Source organism: Prionailurus viverrinus, chromosome B4 (genome assembly GCF_022837055.1).
Source record: "Prionailurus viverrinus isolate Anna chromosome B4, UM_Priviv_1.0, whole genome shotgun sequence".
NCBI classification, from domain to species: domain Eukaryota; kingdom Metazoa; phylum Chordata; class Mammalia; order Carnivora; family Felidae; genus Prionailurus; species Prionailurus viverrinus.
Genome location: NC_062567.1, coordinates 122,454,729 through 122,481,546, shown reverse-complemented (window position 1 = coordinate 122,481,546; position 26,818 = coordinate 122,454,729). Strand labels below are relative to the sequence as shown.

Sequence of the window (26,818 nt, the reverse complement as noted above, 5' to 3'; positions counted from 1 at the left end):
CTCCCTTCGTGGGGCAGGAAGCCGCGGGATCAGCTCCGCCATCTGTGGCTCGGCAGCACTCGGTTGGCCATGAGGAGCCGCTGACCTGACGCCTTCTGTCTTAAGCATTCAGGTGGAACTAGAAGCCGAAGCGGAAAAGATGCGGGTGTCGCAGCAAGAACTGCTTTCTGTCGAGGAGTCTGTTTACGCCCCAGACTTTGATGTGGCTGCACCACAGATCAACAGGAACCTCATCCAGAAGGCTGGTTACCTGAATCTTAGAAAGTGAGAATGCCGTAGCTGGCCTCTTTTTCTAAAATCGGTTTTCCCTCAGAGGGGGAAGGGAGGGCTGGGGCAGGGGAGGGTGGGGAAGGACTCCTGCACAGTGCCCCTCCCACCTGCCACGCAGGAAGCCTCTGAGGCTCAGGGCCCAAAGAGCCGAGAGAGGGGCTTGAAACAGCCTTGTAAGAGGCCTGTTTGTGGACTCTGAGGGGCGGGTCACCCCGTCCCTGGTGACCGTGGCCATGTGCAGATAGCCTGCTCTTAACTGTCATCAGCCTGGACCGGTGAGAGCTCCTATCCCACTCCGCCCTTAGCCCAGGCCGCTGACGTGTGAGAGCAGTGTGCTCGGGGCCCGCAGCTGAGACTGGCGTCGGGGCCTGTAGGCCTTCCGGGTCATCCGGGTCCATGTAGGCTGAATCACACCATGTCACTTGGGGCCATTTGAGTTAAAGAGAGGATGATCGGGCTTCCTTGTGTCCAAGAGCAGACGGAGGCTGTCCGGTGTGGTGAACACTCTGGCTTTGGTTCAGTCAGACCCTGTGGCCGGGTTCTCAGTCGTGTCACCTGTGAAACAGCTGGCAATGAGTCCCACTAAATGAAGTCGTTCCAAGGATTGAATGAGGTCGTTCCTAGCAGGAATAGGCACTCACACGTTAGCTAGTTCCAGTTTTGCGAAATAATTGCAATCATGGAGGCAGGAAACCTAGTGCCTTGCACATAGTTGCGACTCGAGAAACATTGAATCAGGTGAGTGCACCTGATACCTCGCAGATAGAAGGGCTACAGAGAGGAATTGCCGGCTGTTTTCTTACCAACGTGGAGCTCCTCAAGGCTCTCCCCGCTTGTTGAGATCCCAAGTTAAGTATCTCCTTTAGTTTATACGGATGGAAAATCCTACAAGATTCTGGTGTTACTTGCCAGTTACTGGATATTCCTCTTGCAAGCAGCCCACAAAACCAGAGTAACATCCAGTTGGAGCAAAACTCAACCTAGTTAATGTCCCCGGAATTCTGGGTGCTGTGAGCCAGGGTGACCCTGGTGACTCTCACTAGATTTAGATAGTTCGGTCTGTGTCTTAGTGGACCGTCTCGGTTCACAGCTCCCGTTTCCAGGTCTCGGGGAGAAGCCAGCGTCTGGCTGCTGTAGGGTGGGCACATGCCGGAGCAAGCCCTGGCTAGGCATCCCCCGAGTGGGCAGAGCCCGTGACTTCCAGGTCACTCCAGCTGCAGTTTGCCTCTTCTGTTGCTCTGCATTTGCAGTTTTGCTTTAATGTGGAGAAGCATTTTTTCTAAAATGCCACCAACACTGGTAAAGAGGCAGCAAGACCTTGGGGTTCTGCGCGGGGTTCCGAGCACTGACGGGCTCTCTAAAGTCACGATTCTTGCAGTAAAACAGGGTTGGTCACCACCACCTGGGAGCGGCTTTACTTCTTCACGCAAGGCGGGAACCTCATGTGTCAACCCCGGGGAGCTGTTGCCGGGGGCCTGATCCAGGACCTGGACAACTGCTCGGTGATGGCAGTGGATTGTGAAGACCGACGATACTGCTTCCAGATCACCACTCCCAATGGAAAATCGTACGCCACGTGGGTCTTATTTGGGAGGAGAGCAAGGGTAGTGACCCCACCCCTGCCCGGGGCCTCCTGGCGCTTCCCTCCATGCCAGCCCTCCACGGGAGAGGCCCCCTCCGGGGATCGTTGGTCTTTGGGGAGGTTGTTTTATGCTCTCTTTAAGCAAGCACACAGCACCCCTGTGGGATCCTGTCTGCCTCGTGTGAGGAGTCCCAGTGCGGCTTTGTCTGCGGCCCTGGAGGAGACCGGGCCTCTGTGTCCTGTGTGGGAGGCAGCCATAGGAGAGTCGTTTGTCAGCAAAGATCTGTAGAGAAGGCCGTGGCCACCCCTGCCTGTTCCCAGACCAGCTCTGTGTACTGTGCTGGGGCGGAGAGCGGGCAGACCTGCCTGGGGAGCTTGCTGTTCCGGCTGAAACTGGAGACAAACTGGGCGGTGTGCTCGGCCAAAGGCTCCCTGCTGTGAGCGTGCTGTCCCCACAGACCCCCGTGTGCCTCAGGGGCCCAGAAGAGGTCACTTGAAGTCATTCACAGATCCCACTGCAGTGGGGTCCCCTCTGGAGCAGGAGCTTCAAACTGAGCCCCCAGGAGTGGGGCCGGCCATCCTTCCCTGGGAGCCGGCTCTGCTCGCGTTTGCTTCCGGGTGGGGTTCTGAGCTGAGATTCTGTCTGGACAGTAGCGTGTTCTGGCCAGCTGGTACAGTGCTGACCGGCTCCCCTCCCAGGTTCTCAGAGCAGCTTCAGACCTCACCCTTCCTCCTGGGCGGCAGGAGAGGCCTGGGATCCCAGTCGTGGTGCCGGGCAGTTAACTCCTTGGTTTTCTTACATGTAAAGTAGGGCTGAGGTCCATGCTCCCACCTCCCATAGCTGTGGGGTCCCTGGGAAGGGTTAAGCCCTCACCAAAGGCAGGGCAGTATTATTTTTGTCCTATTCCCCTCGGTGGGAAAGCGGAGTGTCTGGTTTCTCTGGGCGTGGCTGGGAGGAGGGGTTGCCCTGATCTAGGTGATCAAGGGGCCAACAAGAAGTCTGTGCTTGTGAACCCACAGACTTGAGCTAGTAGACCTGAGCCCAGCTGCTCACTTTATCGAGGAGAAAGCACAGGCTCAGGGGGAAGGAAGCGTCCGTCCAGGATCACACAGTGGATGAGCAGCAAGCCAGAGCCCCATTTTTTCTTTCCGGTCATGCTGCCTTTTGTGGTCCTTCTCTTTGGGACCCAGCTGACTTCAGTGAATGTGGAGTAAGCTTAAGTCACCGAGATCTGGGGAGCACTGACTTGAATGCACTTTATTTCAGGGGAATAATCCTCCAGGCAGAAAGCAGAAAGGAAAACGAAGAGGTAAAGCTTTTGTTCTTTCATTTTTGTCCTGGTCTAGCTGGTGACTGGGATCCAGCAGGTTTCTAACACCCTCTCTCCACAGTGGATCTGCGCCATAAACAACATCTCCAGACAGATCTACCTGACTGACAACCCAGAGGTAACTCGCACGGCCTTACCTGCGTCCCCGCCCCTCGCTCGGTCCGAAGGGTCAGCGCCCCTGCCGGACTGAGCGTGTCCTCCTGTGCACTTGTAGGCAGTCGCCATCAAGTTGAATCAGACGGCTCTCCAAGCAGTGACCCCCATTACGAGTTTTGGGAAAAAACCAGAAAGCTCGTGCCCCAGGTAACTAAAGGACCGTGGAAAAGTGGCTTTTCTGTATTGAGGTGTTGGGAATCGGCAGGAGTCCTTCTGTCCTTGCCCGGCACGGAGGGATGGTGTCGGGTCTGTTCTACAGAAGCAGTAAGGACTGCCGGGGGAGGGGAGGGGCAGAGCCAGGAGCCGCTGGCTGCGTGAGTCCAGCGCGTCTTCCTGCTGGAGCACTTGGCCAGCCGCAGTCCCAGCACGTAGGACTTGCACCGAGGGGCTGCCGCCCAGGGAGTCGCACATTTCCTGTCCACATCAACAGAGTTCTGGAACCAAAACGAGAACTTTTTTAAAGTCTGGAACAGTGGTCTGTGTTACTGCCCAGGCCTTCCTTACCCGCATGCGTACTGATACTTTCACGTGTGCGTTAATCTTGCTTTTTCATGTGTATTTTTCATATTTTTACACTTCTCGTAATTGTTCCTTATGATAACTACACATTCTCTTCCTTGATTTATTAGCAGTTGAATGTTTAGGTAGTTTCCCTTTCCTGAGTTTGCTATTATCGTTTACGGTGAATATTTTCCTGCCTCTGCCTTCATTCTTGTTTTGAATATGGCTTTGGGGTTTATTCCCAGAATCCCACCTTCTTTCTTAATGGGACGCTCCATTTGGTTAAATAGTAAGAAGGTTGTAATCATAGAGGGCTGCTAATGAAAGCACAACATCCGAGGTAAATGACAATTAGGACTGTGTTTGGTGACCATTTTTTAGAGGCGCGGTAGAAGGAACCCCATTACGTAAATGATCTGCAGATACTATCGCATGTCTCTGGAGAGAAGTGATTGAAAGCTAAGAGCGAACTTCCCAGGGTCTGGGCTCTGAAGGGGGAGCCAGTGTGCGCGCAGCATGGGGCACGTGGGAAGGAGCCACGATCGGGCCGGGAGAGTCGGAAGTTCCATCGCAAAAGACTTGGGTGCCCTGCTTACCGGTGCTGGGCCGTGGAGTGGAACTGGGATCTCTGAGAAAGGGGTGACCCCCGTGTAGAAAGACCGGCCTGCGGCACTGTGGGTGTACGACACACAGGGCTGAGGCGTGGCGGGCGGAGGGCAGGGTGGGGTCACCGGACGGGGTGTCTGCTACAGCAGCAGTAGCTGAAACCGGGGACGTGAGCGAAGGTGACGAAAGTGGGCATGAGGCAGCGGGTCACGCTCAGGTGTTGGATCCCACAGTTTGTGCGGGGAGCGTGTTGCTAAGGGCGGCTCTGAGGACGGCAGTCTGAGCGCTTGTCCTTGGGCTTCGTCGTCGTGGGTGATGGCACTGTTCCTCCCTGTATGGCCTTGGGGACAGAGAAGGCACACTGCAGGGTGCTGGCTTTGGAGTTTGGGGACTCTCTGATGGCTCTGCCTTGAACGCAGCTGGGTGGCCTGGAGCAGGTCAGCTCTCTGTGCCTGTCTCCTCGACTTTGACACGGGAAGAGGCGAAACTAGATGACCTCCCGGGTCCCTTTCCGTTCCTGAAAACGCTGTCTTGCTAGGGTGCCAGTGTGTTGTTTAATTCGTGTTGCTAAAGAGGTGGTTGGTTTTCTGAAAAAGAGTCTGTGGCTCAGATTTAATTAATTCAAGAGCTGATTTTTCTCTCTGTTGGGGAATAAGTCAGTCACGCGGCAGAATCCTCTAGCCAGTCGGCTGAACTGAGCCTGGAAGGGTGACAGATGTGGCCGCCAGATGGCCCAGAGCTGTGGGGGGAGGTGGGAGAGGGCGGATCTCTCTTTAGGGTCAGCTCATTCAGAATGAAGAAATGTTTTGCTGACAGAGGGGGAAGGAGCAGGGAAACTGTGTTCTTGGGAACAAGCTGCCGTTCAGTCCCAAGCAGGCCTCACACGTGGCCTTCCCCTCCTCCCCAGGTAGCGTATCTCTGATGCGCACTCGTTTATCCAGCTAGTCAAGGGTCGGTTTGTGGGGTGTCTGCTCTGTGCCCAGGCACTGGGCTGGGGCGTAAAGTGGAGTCTTGTCGGTAAAGCCAGGCGGAGGGTAAATAAATACCTAGTTAAAATGGGGAAAAGCCGCGCTGGTGTTAAAGACAAAGGTGCTGTCCTGAAGAGGCCTGGCCGTGGAGACGGTATTCAGACTGAGAAGTGAAGGGTGAGGAGTGGCCACTCTCGCAAAGAGCCAGGTGGCCTGCGTTCCCGGAGCAGCGGAGGAGGCTGGCGGGCAGAGCACTTGGTGTGTCGGGAGAACTGGAGGGAGGCCAGTCTCACTGGGGAAGCAGGGCCGGCTGGGGAGGGTGGGGCCAGGAACAGCTCCCGAAGGCAGGCAGGCAGGCAGGCAGGCACGGTCAGGAACGGCGGGGAGCCGCCGAAGGGTTCAGGGAGGTAGATGTGTGTGTGGCAGAGAGGAGAGGTGACTCACTTGACGTCGTCCGGGGGCAGCTCTGGCTGCTGTGCAGGACACGGAACTGAGCTGGGCAAGCTGGGCAGGCCCGTGACTGAGCACAGTCAGGAGGCTGTGGCATCTCAAACCAGGATTGTGGCAGAGGAGGCGAGAGTAGATGTCATGGGGGGCTTCTTTTGGAGGCAAAATCTGAAGGACTTGTGCCAGAAGGAGATACGAGTGGAGGCAAAGGGACAGACCAAGAGGGCGACCGCAGTCTGGCTCGAGCACCCGGACAGGTGGTGGCGTATCGAGATGAAAAGGAGCGGGTATCGGGGGTTCGCTCACTTCTGGACAGAAGATTGAGGGGCCCGCGGCACGAGCCGGTGGTCACGTTCCTGATACGAGTCTGCAGCACAGAGGAAATCCCAGGGCCGAGCACATGAGTCAGGAACTCATCGGCACGGGCTCAGCAGGGCGAGAGAGATCATCTTGGGAGTGAGCGTAGGACAAGAGAGGAGCCTAGGACCGAATCCTGAAGAACGCCAACATTTGGAATAGAAGGGAAGGAACCTGTAAAAGCCACCAAGAAACACCAGGGAAAGTGGAATCAGCAGGAACCGAGAAAGAAGAGTTGTTTTTGTTGTTTTTTTTTTTTTTAATTTTTTTTTTTCAACGTTTATTTTTTTGGGGACAGAGAGAGACAGAGCATGAACGGGGGAGGGGCAGAGAGAGAGGGAGACACAGAATCGGAAGCAGGCTCCAGGCTCTGAGCCATCAGCCCAGAGCCCGACGCCGGGCTCGAACTCACAGACCGCGAGATCGTGACCTGGCTGAAGTTGGACGCTCAACCGACTGCGCCACCCAGGCGCCCCGAGAAAGAAGAGTTTTAAGGAGGGGAGAGCTCAACTATGTTAGATGCTTTGACGTGGGGTGTGTGACATAGGACAGCGGTCGCCAAGTGTCCATTGGAGTTGGTGACGTGGCGATCACGGGGTGCTCCGTCATGTCCCTCCCGGGTTCAGAGTGTTCAGTGGCTCCCGGGAACGTAGAGTCAAGTGCAGACCTCACCCGACGGTGTCACAGCCCTCCACGACCCCGGCCCACTCCTCTTCCTGGTGTTCTCTCCTCTGAGTCTCTCTGGGGAGCCAGCATCTCGGACGCACCCTCTTCCCTCCGAACTTCTCCTGCCTTCCTCCCGTGCTCACCACTTACAAATTCGTGCCCCTCTCGTAAAGACCGGATGTCGTCGTGCCACTTCGGACCGAAGCGGTGTGACATGGTGGGAAAACGACGACCGGCCGTGGGGAGACTTCGGTTCCCAGTCTGGCTCCCCCACCTGGCAACCCAGCGCCCTCAGAATTACTCCGGGGCTCCAGAGACCGCACGCTCTCTCTCTCCTGTCATGAGGGAGCCGAAGCAGAGCGGTCTCTCCTCGCGGTGACTGGCTACAAGCCTGTGTCGCGTTTCCATCCACTCTCCGGTCAGTGCGCTCACCTGCCAAACGGCTGCCTTAGAGTAGTTTGCATGCAGTGCATTCAGTTACCGACAGACTTGAGAACGAGGAACAGAAGGGTATCGGAGAGACCTCTTGGGCTCCAGATAACGGAAGAAATGAAAATATTTTGACATTCTTTGTCCCTCAGAGGGGTTTACACTCCAGCTGGGGAGAGAAGATTATAAAGACATGAGACCTGCTCTTACAGCATCCTGTCACTGAAAGAGAAGACACGTGGTGGCACGTGACCGGTCACCGTACTGGCAGCTCTCTCCTGTCACGGGCCACCGTCTCACCTGCAGCTTGTGTGGACACGGTGCCGAGCTCAGGGTGTTCAGACACACGAGACTGTCCCGGGGCTCACTGGGAAGAAACACTGGAGTGCAGAGGACAGAGGGTCAGGCTGGCTTGACGGGCTTAGTGGATGGAGAGGAATTTGTTCTGGTGGGAAAGAGGATCTGGATGGAGACTGAAAGAAGGAAAAGCTTGTGGTGTGTTGGTGTAGCTCCCTCTGGTGGAGGGTGCGTTACAGGAACGGCGGGGGGCTCTCGGGAAGTGAAAGCCAGGTTGTGATTGAATGCAGGCCAAGGTGTATTTATCCGTTCAGTTAACGGTTTTGAGTGCCGCCTTTATAGCAAGCAACAAATACGATTTAGCTGTAGCCCCCGCCCTCAAAAACCTGTCTCACAGGGAGAAAGATCCAGAAAATCAGTAGACCGTGTGTTAAGTGATATGACAACGCAGAATGCTGGGCAGCAGAGCTCACTGTGGGGGGATCTGAAGGGGTTAAACCAAAGACACGAATGACGTTTTGTGAAGATGTGTTTGTAGAAGGAGTTGAAGGATTGACTGAAATCTTCACCCTTATCTATTTGTAAAAGTCACATCAGCGCTCAGCATGTGTTCTTTTGATCATAAAGGCATAGGTTAAAAGGGATTTATTTCCCCCCTATTTTATACTCCAGTCAGAACCTGAGAAATGCAGAGACAGAAGATGACAAGATTGTGTCCCAAGCAGCCGTCCGTGCCGACGACGCCGATGAGCTCATCGCACCGGGAACACCTATCCAGTTTGATATCGTCCTTCCTGCCACAGAATTCCTGGACCAGAACCGGGGGAGCAGGTGCGGGCTCAGGGAGAAATGAAAGTGACCTTGGGTGTCTCTTGTGTCCACCCCCATCTCCAGACACTGTTGCCATTCTGACTGAGTGCCCTCTTGGCCAGAAATGTCTTGATTGTGTGCCTCTGGCCGTTTCCCTAGGCGCATCAACCCTTTTGGTGAAACTGAGGATGAGACCTTTCCAGAAGCAGAAGGTGAGCGGGTGGTCTGTGTGCTTGCTCTTTCCCCTTCACAGAATGGCGAGGGCCATTGAAACGAGGAGCGGAATCATGTTCCGGAGAGCTGGGACTTGAAGGTATGAATTGAAATTATGACCCACGGGTCTGTCGTTCTCTGAAAACTCATTAGGATGCGTACAGGGAAGGCAGGTCTTAAATGAAACCCGCAGGGATGTGGACAGATTCTCCACTTGAGTCACAGTGTTGGCCCATCCTTACCCTTTCTGTAGCTCCTGCGTACAGAGTGGCCAAACCTAAATCAGAGACCAGATTACTACAAAACAGATTCAAAGAGGATAAAGCAGTCACAATAAAATGCAATCTGGGTGAGACATGAATATGCTGTTTCATTTCAGAATGCTGAAAACACACATAACAGCTCATTCTTGTGTTTGAAGATGACATGGCTTGGTGGTATTTAATTTGTTCAAAATCAGATTTTTGACGTTTGATTACATTCTTCTAGTACCTAAGAGCACACCCGGCAGAGCTGACCGTAACCTAGCACTCCGCAGAGCGGAGGCAGTTGAGGGCCTCACGCCTGGAGCCCGAGAGCAGCGTTAGAATGAGATGCCGCTTCCTCAGACTTAAAAGCAGGACTTGAGAGTCGGCACCTCGTACGGAATCGGGCAGAAAGGGGGCCGGTGGAAGGAAGGAGGCTAACAGGCTGTGCCTCAGGTCTGCCGCCCCGTCTCTAGCTGACCTTCCATATAGGCCACCCCGTAAAATCTCTACAAAAAAAACTTCCGAACTTGTAAAAACTGTCTTCATGTGGGAGTCACTTCTTATCATATTACATTAATTATATTTTTCTCCTCTTTTAACCCTTAAGTTATTTTTAGGGGCAAAGACACTAATAGATCGAGGAAGGAAAAAGTAGCCATCTTAGTTTAAAATGGTGGAGAAGTGAATTATTCTTACAGAAAAAAAAAACCACCTTTAAACCTCTGTGATCTTCCAGTTACAGTTGCAGTTACCCAGTCTTGTCAGTTATGTGCCATTATCGGGGGGCCCGTGCTGGCAGTTTACTAGAATCTGGTAAGCAGAGTAGTCGGAGATGTGCCATTAGCTCCTGGGAGATCGTCACTGCCCTTGAGTAATGCACGATATGTGTGAACTGGATGAGCCCCCAATCAGGTCTTCTGTTCTTCAGATGGATTTTCTTCAAGAGGACTTTATCAGTGGGCCCGAGGAATGAATTTTCTGTCATCTAGCGGAGAAGCTCTTATTTTCAGAGAAAAGACGTATATACCGCCACCTAGAGTTTTAGCGTTAGAAGGATGGTCGTGTGGTACTGCCTTTTCATCTTACGGATGCACAAAGAGGTGCTTTTCTAGTCTAATGAAGTCGTTCCAAAGAGCCAAAATGTAGACAGTAGGCGATTCAGGGCTTCGGCACCGTGTTGAGGAATTTGCCGGGAAGCCCTCCGCAGGAGGCAGACCAGACCTGAGGTCTTCTGCCTGTTCTCAGACCGGCAGCAGGCAGGAAGCGAATGTGATCCTGAGCAGAAAACGCTCTCTTGCAGATTCCCTTTTGCAGCAGATGTTTGTAGTTCGGTTTTTGGGCTCGATGGCAGTCAAAACAGACAACACTACTGAAGTGATTTACGAAGCAATGAGACAAGTATTGGCCGCTCGGGCAATTCACAACATCTTCCGTACGACAGAGTCCCATCTGATGGTCACCAGTCAGACTCTGAGGTATGTTTCGTTTCAGACCCTTACAGCTTTACCTGATTCCCCATTTAAGGCACATTTACTCACCTAGAATGTTCATACTAGAATATTTGATCGGATTAAGTGAAGATGCTACTCTTGTCTTTGCCCTGTTCCTTTGTATGTTCTGCTTTTACAAGATACGGTGGATAGAAGCTGTTCCCCTAAGGAGTGGGTACCCTCAGAGACTTAGTGGTGAATGAGTCCTCTCGTTCGTGATGATGCCATCACTGAAGAATAGCTCAGTATATCTCAGAGCTTGAAAAAGAAAGGGTTTTTTTTTTCTTTTTTAAATGTTTGTTTACTTTGTGAGAGCGCACGAGCGGGGGAGGAGCAGAGAGAGAGCGAGACAGAGAATCCCAAGCAGGCTCTGCACTGTCAACACGGAGGCTGATGTGGGGCTCAGTCCCACAACCGTGAGATCACGACCTGAGCCGAAATCAAGAGTCGGACATTTAAGTGACTGAGCCACCCAGGTGCCCCGGGATTTTCATTTCTGAAAGCAGTACTACTTATAAAAATTAACAACAGTGACAAAAGAACATGAACCTACCTGAGATCATTAGACCACCACAAGTAAAATCTGATTAATATTTGTTGGGATGAAAATAAGCCAAGTGATGTTAACTACGTGATTTGGAGTTTTAGGTAATAAGATCTGTATGAGTGACGGCAAAGGACCGTCAAGCCATGGTTAGCACAGGCTTTATGAAGTTTCACCATCCAATACTGGACTCACATGCAACACTTGAAACGGAATGACAGTCTGAGTTAAAATGTTCTAAGTGTAAAATACATATAGCAAGCTTCTAGGGTCTCATACTAACCCCCCAAAAAGAATGCAAAATATGCCATTAATTTTTATATTAATAACATATCCTGGTAGTATTTTAGATCTGTTAGGTGACATTAACTTGATATACTTTATTTAATCTATTTCACTCTTTTTGATGTGACTGCTAGAAAATTTCAGATCATGTATATGAGGTTTACATTTTATTCCTGTGAGATCACAGGCACTGCTTTAGAGGCAGAATGTCTACGTTTATCCCTGGCTTTGGCCTTCATTAGTTATACGACCTGGGCGAGTTTAACCTCTGTGCATCAGCTTCTTGGGCTATGAGATGAAAATAACTGTATCCACACTGCATAGGGCTGACACAAAGACTACATGAGTTAATGCACATCAAACATGTATACAACCACAACTGGCATAAGTGCTCAGTAAATGTTAGCTTCAAAAAGTTAAATAGGACTTTGTTAAAGTCAGAATATAGTTTCTTCCATTCATTAAAACCAGTCTTTTTCGTTTCATTATAAACCTTCTACTGAGAGTAAGTTTCTTATGAATAAAACTTTATTTAAAGCTTTTCTCCAAGCATGCCCTGCACCTTTTATAGGCATTGGCTCATCGTTCCTGTAATCTCCACCAATAAGAACAGAGTAAATATACGTAAAAGCATTGTGAAAAATCACAGTACATCAAATGAACACTATCAAAGTACAAAGCCCACAGAACGGGAGAAAATATTTGCAAATCATGTATCTAATAAAGCTATATGTTCAGAATATATAAAGAACTCTTATAAGAATCAACAAAAAGACCAAAAACCAAAAAAATGGACCAAGGACCTGAGTAGACATTTCTCCAGGGGAGATCTACAAATGGCCAACAAGCACATGTGAAAAGATGCCCAGTGTCACTCGTTATTAGAGAAATGCACCATCAAGTCCACAGTGAGATATCACTTCAGCTCACTTAGATGGCTGTAATAAAAAGGAAAATACCAAGTGTTAGGGTGTGAAAAAATTGGAATCCGTTGCCGGTGGGAATAGTTAAAACCGTTCAGCCACTGTGGGAAATGGTTCAGCTTCTCTGGGAGTTAAACGTAGATTGCCAGCCCTGGTAGACACCCGGAGGAATTGAAAACTGCTCAGATAACCAAGTTTACACAGATGTTCGTGGTTCACGGTAGCCAAAGAGTGGAAACGATCCCAACTCCATCAACAAATTGATAGACAAGATGGGGTATTTAACACAGCAGAGTAGGAGCCAGCCTTAAAGAGAAATGACGTCCTGATGTGTGGTACAACATTGTTGAGCCCTGAAAACATGCTCGGTGGAAGATGTCAGCCATTTTGTTTGATCCTGTATCTGAAGTGTCCAGGATGGAAAGCAGGTTAGTGGTTGCCAGAAGCTGAGAGGAGAAAGAATGGAAGTGACTGTCTGATGGGTGTGTAGCTTCCTTTGGAGGTGATGAAGATGTTTGGAACCAGGCAGTGGTAATGGTTGTACAGTGTGGTAAATGTACTAAATATTAGCCCATTAGTCTGCAATAGTCCATTTTATGTTAGGTATATTTCACCACAGTTTCCACACACAGATCCCTGCATTGGAATTCATGTTTTGAGACAAATGAGAAGTCCCACAGAAAATCAGATCTTTTTTTTTAATGTTTATTTTTGAGAGGGAGAGAGGGGCAGAGAGGGAAACACAGAATCCAAAACAGCCTCCCGTCTCTGAGATGTCAGCACAGAGTGCCGTGCAGGGCTCGAACTCATGAACCATGAGATCATGACCTGAGCTGAAGTTGGACGCTTGACTGAGCCACCCAGGCGCTCTGAAAATCAGATCTTAGGCAAATCTGTATTACCTGTTTAAGATAGCAACCTTTTAAGTTACTCACAAAATATGCATGTTTTAAGTTCACATTTATGGAAAAGTTTTACAAAATACCTAAGAAACTTTACTTGAGGGAGACCGTTTATGAGGTATATTTTTTAAATCTTTAAATTCATACAAATCAATAGGGACATGAAGAAAACATGTATTTAGCTTGTAAATGTGTAAAATTCCATACACATTTTCTTACTGTCTTAACCACCTCTTTGAAGTGGGGTCCTTTTCCCACTTTTACAGAGGAGTCTGGAAGAGTCAGGGTGACTTACACAAGGGCACAGTCGAGCAGCCAGCCCAGAGCCTTCTGACTGCGGTGAGGCCCATACTTGAACCGCACGTATTTCCAACCGCAGCCTTTCTGGGGGGATGACTGCTTTCCTGAGATCTAACTTCCCATACAGCTCGCCCATCTGAAGTGTTTTCAGTATATTCAGAGTTGTGCAACCATTAGTTACCACAGTTTTCGAGGATTTTCATCATCCCCAGAGAAAACCCACACCTGTGAGCCCTCATTCCCTTTTCTTAAACCCCCCCCCCCCCATGCAGCCACGAAACACTAATATTCTGTGTGTATGTATTTGCCTGTTTGGGACATTTCATATAAATGGAATTCTAACCATTTTTTAAGACCAAGAATAGATTTTTTGCTTTCGCCCACAGAATTTATAGCAAATCAATAAATAATACCATGTTTAGAAAGTAGAAATTTATATGTATGTATGACAGCAATAGATTCTCTAATGCAGTGTATTTTCCAGATACATCAGCCTGGTTATTAGATGATGCTTAAAGTTTTGTTAAAGAATACATCTAGAATACCTTCTTTTTTAATTAAAAATTTTTTTTATTTTTGAGAATGAGCAGGAGAGAAAGGAAGGGGAGAAAGAATATGTGCTATTCCTTCTATAAATAGGACAGAAGTTTTCCTTTTTTGTCTTGTTTTCCTTTTTGAGAGAGCAAGCAGGCATGTGAGTGGGGAGGGGCAGAGAGAGGGAGAGAGCATCTCAGGCAGGCTCCAGGCCCAGCTCAGAGCCCAATGCGGGGTTCAATCCCATGACTCTGGCATCATGACCTGAGCTAGTGTTGAAGAGCCTGACAACCAACTGAGCCACCCAGGCACCCCTAGAATATACCTTCTTAAAAGACCGTGCTCCCCCACACCCAAACTGACACAGAATAGTTTTGCTACAATCTGTTCACTGTTTTCTCACCCCACCCCATATTTAGGGGAAAAAAATTAGACTTCAAGGAAAAGACCATAGTCAGTAAATGTCTTCTGAGAAGCAGGCTGTACAGAATACGATCTGTCTATATTCTACATCAGAACTGTGAAGAATTCTAATGCTGCCCCTTTGGATAAGCACTGAAATGTGAAAGTCTCCAGTTGTTACAATCTTCCATAAAGCTGTTCCCGGAGCTTCAACTACGTGGGGTTCAGCACAGGCAGACCCATGGCGCATGCTCCCTTTGGACAGTCCCATGGAGCCATCTCGCCTTGCTGCGGCCGGGCCTTAGAAGGGCATTTGTGTGATTTCATTCTGAACTTCTAGACTCTTCTAAGAATACAGGTGTCTCCAACATGTGTAATATAATGCGTGTCTTAAAATTTCAGGTTGATAGATCCTCAGACTCAAGTAACAAGGGCCAATGTAAGTACCTCCATGCATGCTAATTTTAGTAGTTATTCCTTAATTCAAAGTAGGCACTTTATAGATTTTGCCAAATTTAACAGCTGTCACTCATAGTGCACTTTTTTCGTGACGCTGTCCGTGGAGAATGACTTGTCTGTTTTTAATTCCAGTTATGTGATGTTGTCTATTCCTGTTATTTCCAGTTTGAGCTCACCAGCATCACCCAGTTTGCTGCCCATCAAGAAAACAAGAGACTAGTCGGCTTTGTGGTCCGCACGCCCGAATCCACAGGTGGACAGTCTCTGAGTACATACGTTTTTGAAAGCAACTCAGAAGGCGAAAAGGTCTGTTTTTTTTCATCTTAAGATTCCATATCTCTGTCCAAAGATATTTAAAGGGGTTTTGCACCACCCCGTGGGTGTTTAGTTGACTATTCTTTGCGCCCCCATTGAGGAGTTTAGAGAATACCTCCAGGAAGGCCCCACTGAAAGAAACGACTGGAATAAATTTTCCCTTGGAAATGCGTGTCATTCTAAACAGTGATGAGGAAGAATGTTAATGGTGAGATGAAATGTGAAAAGCAGTTGCCTTCAAGTTTCTTTTTTAAAAATGAAGTTACGATGGAGAAAATCTAGTCTCAGAGCAAACGAAGCAGACAGCAGGAAACTGTTCTCATATAGTATGAAAATTTTTGTGACCGTATTTGCTACTTGGAATTAATCAAAGTTAATCAACTCTTTCAGCAAGTATCTTTTTGCCACTGCGTGCGAAGACGCAGTGGCAGAATGTGATTGAGAGAGAAAGGAGGAAAGTACTCCGTTAAGAATGTTAAGCACTGGGATAATTTCAGTTGCCACTGACCCTGGATATCGTTGCTCTGCACAGATTGGCAACCGGAGACCAGGACAGGTGGACTCTACTGTTCAGAGCCCCGTGTGATGAACTTCTTAACAGCCAGGTCCTCTGTCCCCACACCGACATGAGCAGTGACCTCGTTGTACTTCCATAACCACATTTTTTCCTAAAATCCCTTATCGCTTTCTGCCTTTGCCCAACACTGCTTTTCTTGTCTTACAGATATGTTATGCTATTAATTTGGGAAAAGAAATCATTGCGGTTCAGAAGGTAAGGTACATTTTAGTGCTGGTTTTCACAACTACTCAAAAGATCTATAGACATACTAAGATCTCTCTCAAAAAGAGGAATGGTGTTCGCTGGACATTGTGGCCAAACTTGAGATTTCCTTTGAAGCGTTCTAACCACCAGACTGGCTAGGGCCACAGTCACCGGTTAACACATGTGGAGTTCTTCATAAATATCACTGCTTGCTGCGTTATCACTTTTTTGCTTGCTGTTGTTGGCTAGATATCCTGTCTTTCAGATTAAGATGGTAGAAACTTTAAGTATCTACCATGTACTCGAAGGCCTTGCTCCTCTGAGCGGTCACAGACAGACCTCAACCTGGAAATGTACTAGACGTGAAGATTCCCAGATCTCCCTGTATCTCAGCAGCTTACAATCTTTCCCTGACCCCACAAACTTCTGAGAGCCAAGTTTGTACAAGAAAAACCTTAGAATTCTACCAGTGAGCAAGACAGATACAGTTCCTGCCCCAGGAGGCTTCTCGTTCAGTAGAACTTCTGCAATAATGGAAATGACCTGTGTCTGTACTGTTCAATAGGCAGCTTGAATGTAGCTAATTTGATGATGAACTGGATTTTTAAACAGTAACATATAGCTACTGAGCACCGTATTAGCTTTCCTAATGTTGGGGGAGGGCAGGACGACTAAGACCAGTATACATGAAATGGTAGCAGGCAGTGCAAGTTAGTATTTTATGGTATTGATCAGGGATCAACTTCTGTAAAGAGCAAGACAGGAAACCTCTTAGGCTTACATTTGTTGCAACTACTCAACTCAGCTATTGTTCCAGCAGCCATACATACTATATAAATGAATGGCTGTGTTCCAGTGAAACTTCATTTATAAAAACAGTGAGCCAGATGGCCGTAGTTTGCCAACTCTTGGTTTACAGGGAAAGAGGAAGGAGTTAGTGATCTAGAAGACAAAGGTATTCTAAAGGAAGTTCTTCTCTGGACTCTTTGTGGGAAGACGATTATGATTTGGCTAAGTGAATGACATTTTGGCTAAGAGCAAAACCTGGGCCCAGAGTCTAGAAGTAAAATGCAATTGAGCTTTTTCAGAGAAGCAAGGAGACTCACCTGAAGGCACACATAGATCCCGGAAGGAAAGAAGCCAGATTACAGAATACTGAAAGCCATGCCATAGGGGTTTTAAGTGCATTTTAAGCGTTTTCTTTTCTCCTTCTTAAACTCTCCTAACTTCAGGATCCAGAAGCATTGGCTCAATTAATGCTGTCCATACCACTAACCAATGATGGAAAATATGTACTGTTAAACGATCAACCAGATGACAATGATGGAAGTCCAAATGAAAACAGAGGCACAGAATCTGAAGCATAACTCTCTTGGGCCTTTGGGGAAAGAGCACCCAGGAAGGAGAGCTACCTCCTTAAGGGTTTTCAACTTCTTTGACATACAGGCCCACGACCTGGTTTCAGAACGCTGACAATCGCTTGTGGAATGTACTCTTGATGCCTTGATACTGAGACTTGGGAGGGAAAACAGTGAGAAATGGTTGACAACATTCCTACCCATCTACAAATGTTACTTTAGGTGCTTTGTGGTAAGTTGTCTTCTTAGATTGTACTGTTCAGCGCTCAGAATGAAAGTTACTGAAAAAATGCATTGTTCACTTTATTCAAATGTCCTCTCTTTAGTCTCCAAGTACCCTTTTTAAAAAACGATAAAAGCCTAGATTTATAATTTGATAAACACTAAATATTTCCTATTAATATAATCTATTTTTATATTTTCCTTAATGAGCTTTAAGTGCCTGTCATTCTGAAAGTTGTGTATTTATAATCAGGCTTGTCTCACAGTCGGACCTACCAGCATCAGTTTGTGCAGTTAGGTGGCGAGCCCCGCTTGGAGGGCCTGAGCGTTAGCAAAAATGCAGGTCTAGTTGTGATCATTTTTCTCAGACATCATGCAATAAAAAGACTAGCAGACAAGCACCACACAAGACGCTCAGTTTTACATGGGAACCTTGATGAACCAGCATTCAGAAGTTTACGGTCCTTCAGGTATGGTTTTAGTGGTGGATCACTACAGACCGTGTGAAGCTCTACCAGTTCCTGATTCTTCTGAGCCAGACCCTCCTCAAGGAAGGGACCAATTAATTTTAAAACTCACTTGAATGAAAGCATGGCTGGTTGCGGGGCTTGGTATAAAAATCCTATTCCACCCCTACCTACGAAGTATGATGATCCTGAATTGGCACCATGTGTTTAATTATAACCAGTTTCAACAGAATACCGTTGTGTTTGTAATAAATTAACCGAGCAACAAATGCTAGCAAATAAAAACTACCATTCTGTTTCTTTCTTTTGCTTGTTGTGGTTATTTTCTAGAACATCCCTGGAAGAAAACTAAAGTTAGTTCTGTGGCTTCAGCTGTTCATTTCCAAAACCTCAGTACATTCCCCCCCTCTGCTGTGATTTCATTATGCCCTATCAAATACCTCTATTCAACACTGGTTGAACAATGTGATCTCAGTACCGTTTTTTTTTGTTTTGTTTTGTTTTGTTTTTTTTTTGAGGGAGAGAGCATGGGGAAGGAGGGGGGGGGGGAGAAAGAGAGAATCCTAAGCAGACCCTGCACTCAGTGTGGCTCAATCTCATGACCATGAGACAATGACCTAAGCAGAAATCAAGAGGTGGGATGCTCAACTGACTGAGCCACCACAGCTCCCAAAATGGTGGATTAATAAAACAACTTTTGTAATCCAAACTTAATGTTACAGGGGTATCAGAGTCCACTTCTATAATGTGAGCCTCAGAGACTAAGCCAGCATGAGATACACCATGAAATTATTAGTATGATGTTAGCGAATGCCTTACAAAAATTTGTGTATCATAACTGTATTAAACCGGTAAGTCCTCCAATAGGCTGCAAGAGCCACAGTCCCCTGAATTTCCTTTTCTTGCTTCGAATTGTTCAGGGTGGGAGGGAAGAAACTAGTTGTAAACAATATTGTTAGAAACTAAAATCAATTTCTTTCATTTCCTAATTTTTTCATATTTCAAAAATATGCGGCTTGACTAAGCCACAAAGTATGCAAATCCTAGGAAAAAAAGACTGAAGCCCATTAAAACTAACTTCATTGAAAAAACCATAGAATGAAAACACAAAATGAACTGCACATATTAGGCACAGATGACCCACAAAATATTAGTATCCAGAATATGTAAAATATTCCTGCAATTAGAAAAAATTGAAAATAAAGTCATAAAGGCATTTCACAGAATAAAAAATAAAAGGGGTTCTTAAATAGAAATATACAAAATTGATATAATAAATACAAATTAAACCCACTGGGATATTACACACCAGACTGTAGAAACATAGCTGCTGGGATGGGCACGAGGCTCCTCCGCTGCTGGGACGGGACAAGTCTGGCGTTGTATCCGTTGCACTTGTAGATGGCCTAGCAGATTCACTTGCGAGAACTCTGGAGAAACTCTGAACACAGGTACACAGAGATGCGTGCAGCCAGTAGCCCTGTTCGTACTATCCCAAATTTGGAAGTGACCCACATGTCATCAGCAAAACAGATCTGTGTATTTGTGTAACAATACTAAAGAAGGAAAACTAAATGGACTACAGGTATGTGCATCATCATGGATGAATTTCAAAAGAGACAAGTCATATACAGTAAGAATCCATTTATGTTAATTTTTTAAAAACCTGCAAACCACCACCGTGTTATTTAGAAAACTACAGATAGGTTGTAACACTAGAGAAAAGCAAGGCATAGTTACCCCAAAATTCTGCGTTGTGGTTTCCTCCGGAGTGGAAAAGGGAGCGGCGATCCGAGGAAGAACAATGGAACATCTCAGGCAGGAGCAACAGGCTCTTAACCTCCACGGTACGGTGGCTACCCAAATGTCCTGTTTTATTCTTGATTCAGTACACACATATCATGTACTCTTGTGCATGGGTCATAGATTTTAAAATAATGTTAAACTTTAGAAGGTTGCCCTTTAAATTCCCCAAATGAAAGCACTATGAAAAATTATCAAGTGCCATGTAAATGAAAGGTGGGATGGGAGAAAATGGGACCCTTTATTAGCCAGCTATTCTCACCGGTTTTCATTTCCCAGCACTGCCTCTGGTTGTTTAGCTGTCAGACTGGGGAAGTGCAGGACTTCTCTCCCATTGTTGGCACTTAGCTAGGCCATGTAAACAGGCATAATTTTTATGAGACCCACTCAGAGTCACATACTGTTTATCTTCCAACTTTTCCACCTAAGAGAGTAATAGTAAAGCTAACAACTATATGCCAAGTGCATTTCTGCCTATCAGTAATCATATTAGCTAGTGTTCACAGTAGTTACTGTTTCCTAATATATAAAGTGCTTTACACAAAAGTCAGTCCTCAAACTACAAGCTCTGTATCATTAGGCCATTTTGTGCCTGAGAAAATGCAGGCTTCAAATCACAGTCTGGCTCCAAAGTCTATGCTTCTAACTGCTCTGTGACATACACAGCACAGAGAAACCACACAGCAATCACCAAATGTTTCTCTCATTAGGTACATAAACCTTTGAAAATTATTCTGATATGCAGTAATTATACCACCTTAGAGTACATCTCTAATGCCCTGTTGCATTTTGTGCAGATTCTAAAATGATTAAATGCTGTAATACTAATACAGATAGGTGCTTCTTGATGTAAAGTATTAACTTTCCCCCTCACTTTAATGATAATGAGGGCATTACTAAAGAATGTTTCACTACACAAAGATCTTGCATACATTACAGAATGCACAGTCTTTAAATTTTTTTTTTATGGTAATTTTTGAAAGAACATGAGCAGGGGAGAGGCCAAGAGAGAGGGAGACACAGAATGTGAAGCAGGCTCCAGGCTCTGCGCTGTCAGCACAGAGCCAAACGCAGGGCTCGAACTCCCAAACCCTAAGATCATGACCTGAAGTCGGACGCTTAACCGACTGAGCCACCCAGGCGCCCCTACAGTGCATAATCTTTAAAGATGATCCCAGAATTATGACATCATCTCTACACTGATCAGGAGATGAATTCCTCTCCTTTGCAGAGTGTAACTCCACTAATGGGAACTGGATTATCTGATATTTAGGTTTTACACTAAGAGAGGCCAACAAGTATCCATATATTTTCCTAAACTGAGTTCTTACACACTATATATAAGAACTTTTTGTATCAAAGTAAGCCCTAACTTTGCCATCACCATGTCTGAGTTCACTGCATGATATTCACTTTAAAGATTTCCACATATTCCAGATTCTTTTCAGCAGAAATCTCTAATAACGTGTTAAATTCTTCCTAACATCTAAAAAAACCTCTGTTAAAATTGTAGCATTAAAACTTTCTTAAAAAGAATACCATCAGTATGAAACTTTTGCAGACTTCAGCTGGAAAAAAAAACCCATAAAATCTTTTTCCATTTAGCCAACCCAGCATCAACAAGTAACATGATGATGTATGTGATGGTGCTACCCCATCTTTCCCACAATCTTCCCACTACTGCCTCTGGAAAGAAAAGGAGCAGTAATCAGACTTTACCAAGGAAAGTTTCTCCAGTGTAGTACAGCCTATCCTTGAAAAACACAGAGGTGAGGGGCACCAACTCCTGGCACAATCAAAACTCTGCATGTTAACTTTTGACTCCCCAAAAACTTAAACTAAGAGCCTGCCGCTGAATGGAAACCTTATAATGAACGCATATTATAGATGTTACTTGGATAATATAGCGTATTCTTACAATAAACTAACAGGGGCGCCTGGGTGGCCCAGTCAGTTAAGCGTCTGATTTTTTTTTTTAATATATTTTATTGTCAACCTGGCTTCCATACAACATCCAGTGCTCATCCCAACAAGTGCCCTCCTCAATGCCCATCACCCATTTTCCCTCTCCCCCACCCCCGTCGTCCACCCTCAGATTGTTCTCTGTATTTAAGAGTCCCTTGTGGTTTGCCTCCCTCCAACTATTTTTCCCCTTCCCCTCCCCCATGGTCTTCTAAGTTTCTCAAGATCCACATATGAATGAAAACATATGATATCTGTCCTTCTCTGACTTATTTCACTCAGCGTAATACCTTCCAGTTCCATCCACATTGCTGCAAATGGCAGGATTTCATTCTTTCTCATCGCCAAGTACTATTCCATCATAGATATAAACCGCATCTTCTTTACCCATTCATCAGTTGATGGACATTTAGGCTCCTTCCATAATTTGGCTATTGTTGAAAGTGCTGCTATAAACATTGGGGTACATGTGCCCCTATGCATTAGCACTCCGGTATCCCTTGGGTAAATTCCTAGAATTATTGCTGGGTCTTAGGGTAGTTCTATTTTTAATTTTTTGAGGAACCTCCACACTGTAGCATCTGATTCTTGATCTCTGTTCAGGTCATGATCTCATGGTTCATGAGATCGAGCCCCACGTTGAGCTCTATGCTGGCATTGCAGAACCTGCTTGGGATTCTCTCTGCCTTTGCCTCACTCTTTCTCTAAATAAACATTAAAAAAAAACTAAGCTAGAGAAAAAATGCTATTAAAATCATAAGGAAACTACAGTTACAGAACTATATTGGATTTCTTTTTAAAAGTCACATAAGTGGACCCGCACAGTTTATTTTTATTTTTGAGAAAGGGAGCGTGAGTGGGGAAGAAGCATAAAGAGAGGGAGAGAAAGAATCTTAAGCAGGCTCCACACCCAGCGCAGAGCCTGAGGCGGGGCTCAATCTCACGACCCTGGGATCATGATCTGAGCCAGATCAGGAGTCAGACACATAACTGACTGAGCCACCCAGGCACACTCTTCCCTCCCCCCACCACACAGTTTAAACATCATGCCGTTCAAGGGTCAGCTGTATTTAAAAGGCTGTGTCTCCTGTCTCCAGTGTAATATTTAAAAGGCTCTCATTTATTATTACTGTTTCAGTTAAACTCATGTTTGCAAATGGCACTAGAGTTATTTCTAACATTAAACACTGTAAACCAAGGATCCCTTCCCAGGATTAGGATTTAAAAGTAAACATTCACATGGGTTCTTTTTATTTGAAAACAGCAAGGATTAGATCAAGAACGTACAAAGAGAAAAAGAAAAGTTCTTCACCTGGGTTGCGTGGAAAGGAGCCAATACCAATTTTATACTTGAAATGTTTTGCCTATGTGCATGCAAGTATTTTTTTAAAGACAGATTCCCTATATTCTATTAAAGGGGATTCCAAAAAGGTTAATGTTAAGAAGTCCTGGTTTAAGACATTCAATTTTGAACATAAACATCCAGGGGAAGTAAACTTTTGAAATTATATTTATTAATGTTTTATTATACATATTATATTCTCTTAGAATTAGGGTAGGGGGAAGCCCCACTCAAGTGAGGTAACAAACTTGCCATCTTTTACAAAACTTAATTAGAACTGACAAAGTTATGGTTAGTCCTTAATTCCTGAGAATTTGAACATTATTGAGTTTGTGAATTTACAACAAATGCTCACACTAATTTTAAACTACAGTATGTCCAAAAAAAAAATATTTAACATTAATATGTTAAGCAAAGAAAACATCATCCAAATGCATATATTAACTTAGGTGTGAAACACTCAAGCCCTATTGCTCTGCACTTTAATAGCATTTAAATATGCTTAATCTTTTCAGAGATTTTATTTCAAATATGTGTAATTTATCCAGATTACAGTGACATTATTTTGAGCTAATGGCAAAATAATAATCACTTTCTTCTCAACTGTAGGTATCCATGGTGTCAGCATATAAACTCTATAGAATATTCATAAGATCGATAATAACTGATATATGTGGGGATAATGAACAGAGACCTCAGATTCTCTTCCAATTACAATTTCTACCCCTATTAAAAATGGAGATTGTTTTAGGGAAGTCAGAGAGAAAAAAAAAAAAAGAAGAATATTGTTGCTATGAAATGGTGACGAATTTGATACAATCAAAAGATCATTAATATAAACATTTACAATAATGAAAATATAAATTACTAATTATGCAGCATGCTTTAGGGCCATTTCTACAGTTAGTATGAATTACAGATATTAAATGCCTTTAATCCACCCATTGTTCATAATTCTGAAAGTCATGTTTACATAATAAACAAAAAACATTTCCTACCTATTTTGTTTCTTCTGACTTTGAACAGTGGAAGTGTTTATCTTGGGCTGGGAAAGTTACCCTGCCAGTAATCAATGCATACAGATAGGGCATTGTACACCTGTTCCAAAAGCTGGAAATCAAACATTAGAATTACTTGCAGGATATACCCAAAGAAATGCTTAATAGGCAAGTGCAATGGAAAAATCAAGTGTTTACCAAATGATGTTATTACGTGTACAGTTTTAAACTTTGTTTTCGTTGTAAAAGTATCACTGTATTATATTCAAAGATTATATAGGCCATGATTAACCATTTAATTATCAACTGATGTAATCTTTACAAAAATAAAGCTTGTAGCCTGCGAGGAACTAAATTTACTCAAAATCTTACTGTACTTTTCAAATCAGTAAATGATTTATTAGAACTTTATTCTCACAGTGGTAATTTTTAAAAAGCCTGCACAGTGCTTAATCTGATGTCTTAGATTATACTTGGTTTAAAGAAAAAGTCTGCCCAAACCATCACCAAGACTTTAATTCAACCTAATGTAGAAGAAACCTGAGTTTGGATGTAGAAATAAAAATCCATACAACTTTCTCTGATACACGTAGTGCCTTCAACCAAAAGTGAAGTTGCAAGCAGGACTCTATGGCTTTCTCTCAATTTTCTTTCATCTTGAGTATTAAGTAAATCTTAAATTTAAAGCAGTTGTTGGAGGTTACATGTTCCCAAAGCAATGTAAACTAGTTATAAAATGTCTTATCAAAGACCTGAACAGCTCTTGTTGAGTCACATGAAATTAACGATGAACCAGTTTTATACTGTACATAAAAGGTACATAGCACACTTGTGCCTCACCTCTATCAAAGCCATCTTTCTGTATGTCTGTTATAACAATGTCGATATGTATGCCTCATAAATTTCAGACTTAATTCACTTTGTTTAAACATGTATTTGCTGGCTGTACAGAGGATACGCACTGAGTTTCCAATGACAAGCAAATATGGATCAAATATGCAAACACAAGTTTTAAACCCTCACGTAGATTGTTAGAGATCTGAGGCGGCAGTTTAGGAATTTGGTTCGGCCCTTCTACAGCTTCACTTCAAACAACACTCCCCAGGCACATCTGCTAGCCTCAAGTCCAGGCAAAAACCCAACTGAAAATCTCATTCTCAACCTTTAGAAAGAAGATTGAGCCTTCAGAAGAAGAATGGACTCAGCAGCACCGCCTTAAAGAGTTGCAACATCTACCTGTTACCAGAGATGTGGTCCAGGAAAACTTCACCATTAGCTTGCTAACATCCATTTCACTGGCAGCAGTACTGACAAAATTCTGATGACTTCTGAGGGGCAACGCATACCATCGGTATCATTTGACAACAGGATCTGCAGACACAGTGCTGTCGGACAGGTCTCCATTGCTTGTTTTGGTCTCTTCTGGAAGCGTGGGTGAAAATAACAATGGACAGATGTATATTCATTTTTAAAAAATGAATTAAGTAAAAATTGAGAAGAGCTACCTGCTAAATTTCAAATTAAGAAAATGTGCATCTACCAAATAGTTCTCTAATATTACAATGTATATGTAGTTTAGTTACCTTAATTTTTTAGAAATCTGAGCTAAATTTTGCAAAGGTAACGTTCTGACTGGTACTTAATAGAGGTGTAGACTTGTGAGATTCAGAACTGCATGTGGGCCACTGGAGTTTCACCTGGCACGTTTGAAGGCATGCTGCCCCTCAGCCGGTTCCCCCAGCCAGGCCAAGAAATCACTATTATAGTGCACTGCTGTTATTGCCAGAGACATTGCTGCAAATTCACATATAAAATTGTCCAGAATAAGTAGCTTTCCATCTGTGTTTGTAATTCATTTTTTAAAGCAGCTTTTTATTATGATTGTGATAAAATGAATTCCTCTTTTTTTGTGTATGAAATACCACATGCACACATTTCATTAACAGAGGAAAACTATCTCATGTACCCTGCAACTCTGACTACATATCTGAGCAACCTTTAGCTAAGACAGAGTTTTGCAACAGAACCACCACCTCAGTGGTTGATGTGGGTGAGACGCATCAACCAGAATCATAGTGAGTTCCTTAAGAACAATCCACAGCAAGGGCTTCCACTGAGACCAAAAGGTTTGTTTGTTCTGCCTTAATGTTTTAGGCCTTAAAGTAAGTATAAGCTTGGCTGGAGACAAGGTTCTCGCATGAAATGCCTGAGCAGAACCTAAGCAATAACTGAGTTTCTTCACAATTTAGATCAAATTCACTCAAAGTCTTCCAATTTACTTTAGCCTTGGAAAGGGACCCAAACAGAATATATACATATTTTCATGTAATAAATACTGAGTATCTTCCAGGTAACAGCCTGAAATCACTTTCAAGCACACAATTATTAGATTCCAAAAAAGCTTCTGTATGCTAATTATTAACATATTTAATTTATGCAACATTATCAGGGAATAGGTTACTTGATAGAAGTGGTCTACCCAAATTCAGTGTAAAATATATATGTATTTTAAAATTTAACAAAGTAAGATTAATAAAAACATCTTATTTTATAAAATGTAAATTTTATGCCTTGATTTGTGAAATACAAGTAAGGATATAGGAAAAACATGAAAACTCAACTCAGCTGCTGTACCAAGCTTTAAGCTACCGAGCAGAGGAAAACCTAAATTACATAATTTCTATAACAGAAAAAAGGAAACAACCATTCTTCAGGGAAGAAATTGTTCCTAAATTTTAAACTGGGGAGAAATGTATCATGTGCAGCCTTAACTATGAAATAATAAGCAATTTATATCATCCTACAAAGAATACAACAGACAAGACGATCTGGACAAGACGATCGGTTCTCGTGGCTGCACTGTAAACT

General features: G+C 44.8%; 2 protein-coding genes across 6 annotated transcripts in view; one reads left to right on the top strand and one right to left on the bottom strand.

Moving 5' to 3' along the window:
• The window catches only part of APPL2 (adaptor protein, phosphotyrosine interacting with PH domain and leucine zipper 2), a 54,696-nt gene extending 36,551 nt beyond the window's left edge, over positions 1 to 18,145 (top strand). The window contains exons 10-21 of one of the 2 annotated variants that reach the window (XM_047865757.1): positions 106 to 264; positions 1,649 to 1,837; positions 3,120 to 3,162; positions 3,245 to 3,301; positions 3,398 to 3,486; positions 8,283 to 8,441; positions 8,580 to 8,632; positions 10,182 to 10,356; positions 14,664 to 14,700; positions 14,886 to 15,026; positions 15,760 to 15,807; positions 17,245 to 18,145. In XM_047865757.1, the coding sequence (XP_047721713.1) occupies positions 106 to 264; positions 1,649 to 1,837; positions 3,120 to 3,162; positions 3,245 to 3,301; positions 3,398 to 3,486; positions 8,283 to 8,441; positions 8,580 to 8,632; positions 10,182 to 10,356; positions 14,664 to 14,700; positions 14,886 to 15,026; positions 15,760 to 15,807; positions 17,245 to 17,271 (1,177 nt within the window). In that variant the 3' untranslated portion in view covers positions 17,272 to 18,145. Of the gene's footprint in view, positions 1 to 105; positions 265 to 1,648; positions 1,838 to 3,119; positions 3,163 to 3,244; positions 3,302 to 3,397; positions 3,487 to 8,282; positions 8,442 to 8,579; positions 8,633 to 10,181; positions 10,357 to 14,663; positions 14,701 to 14,885; positions 15,027 to 15,759; positions 15,808 to 17,030 lie in introns of both variants that reach the window. The other variant, XM_047865756.1, reaches the window with a different exon arrangement.
• Positions 18,146 to 23,102: 4,957 nt separating this feature from the next.
• The window catches only part of WASHC4 (WASH complex subunit 4), a 62,188-nt gene continuing 58,472 nt past the window's right edge, over positions 23,103 to 26,818 (bottom strand). For 3 of the 4 annotated variants that reach the window (XM_047866934.1, XM_047866936.1, XM_047866935.1), the window contains one exon: positions 23,103 to 25,372. In XM_047866934.1, coding sequence (XP_047722890.1) covers positions 25,305 to 25,372 — 68 coding nt within the window. In that variant the 3' untranslated portion in view covers positions 23,103 to 25,304. The remainder of the gene's footprint in view (positions 25,373 to 26,818) is intronic. The other variant, XR_007153998.1, reaches the window with a different exon arrangement.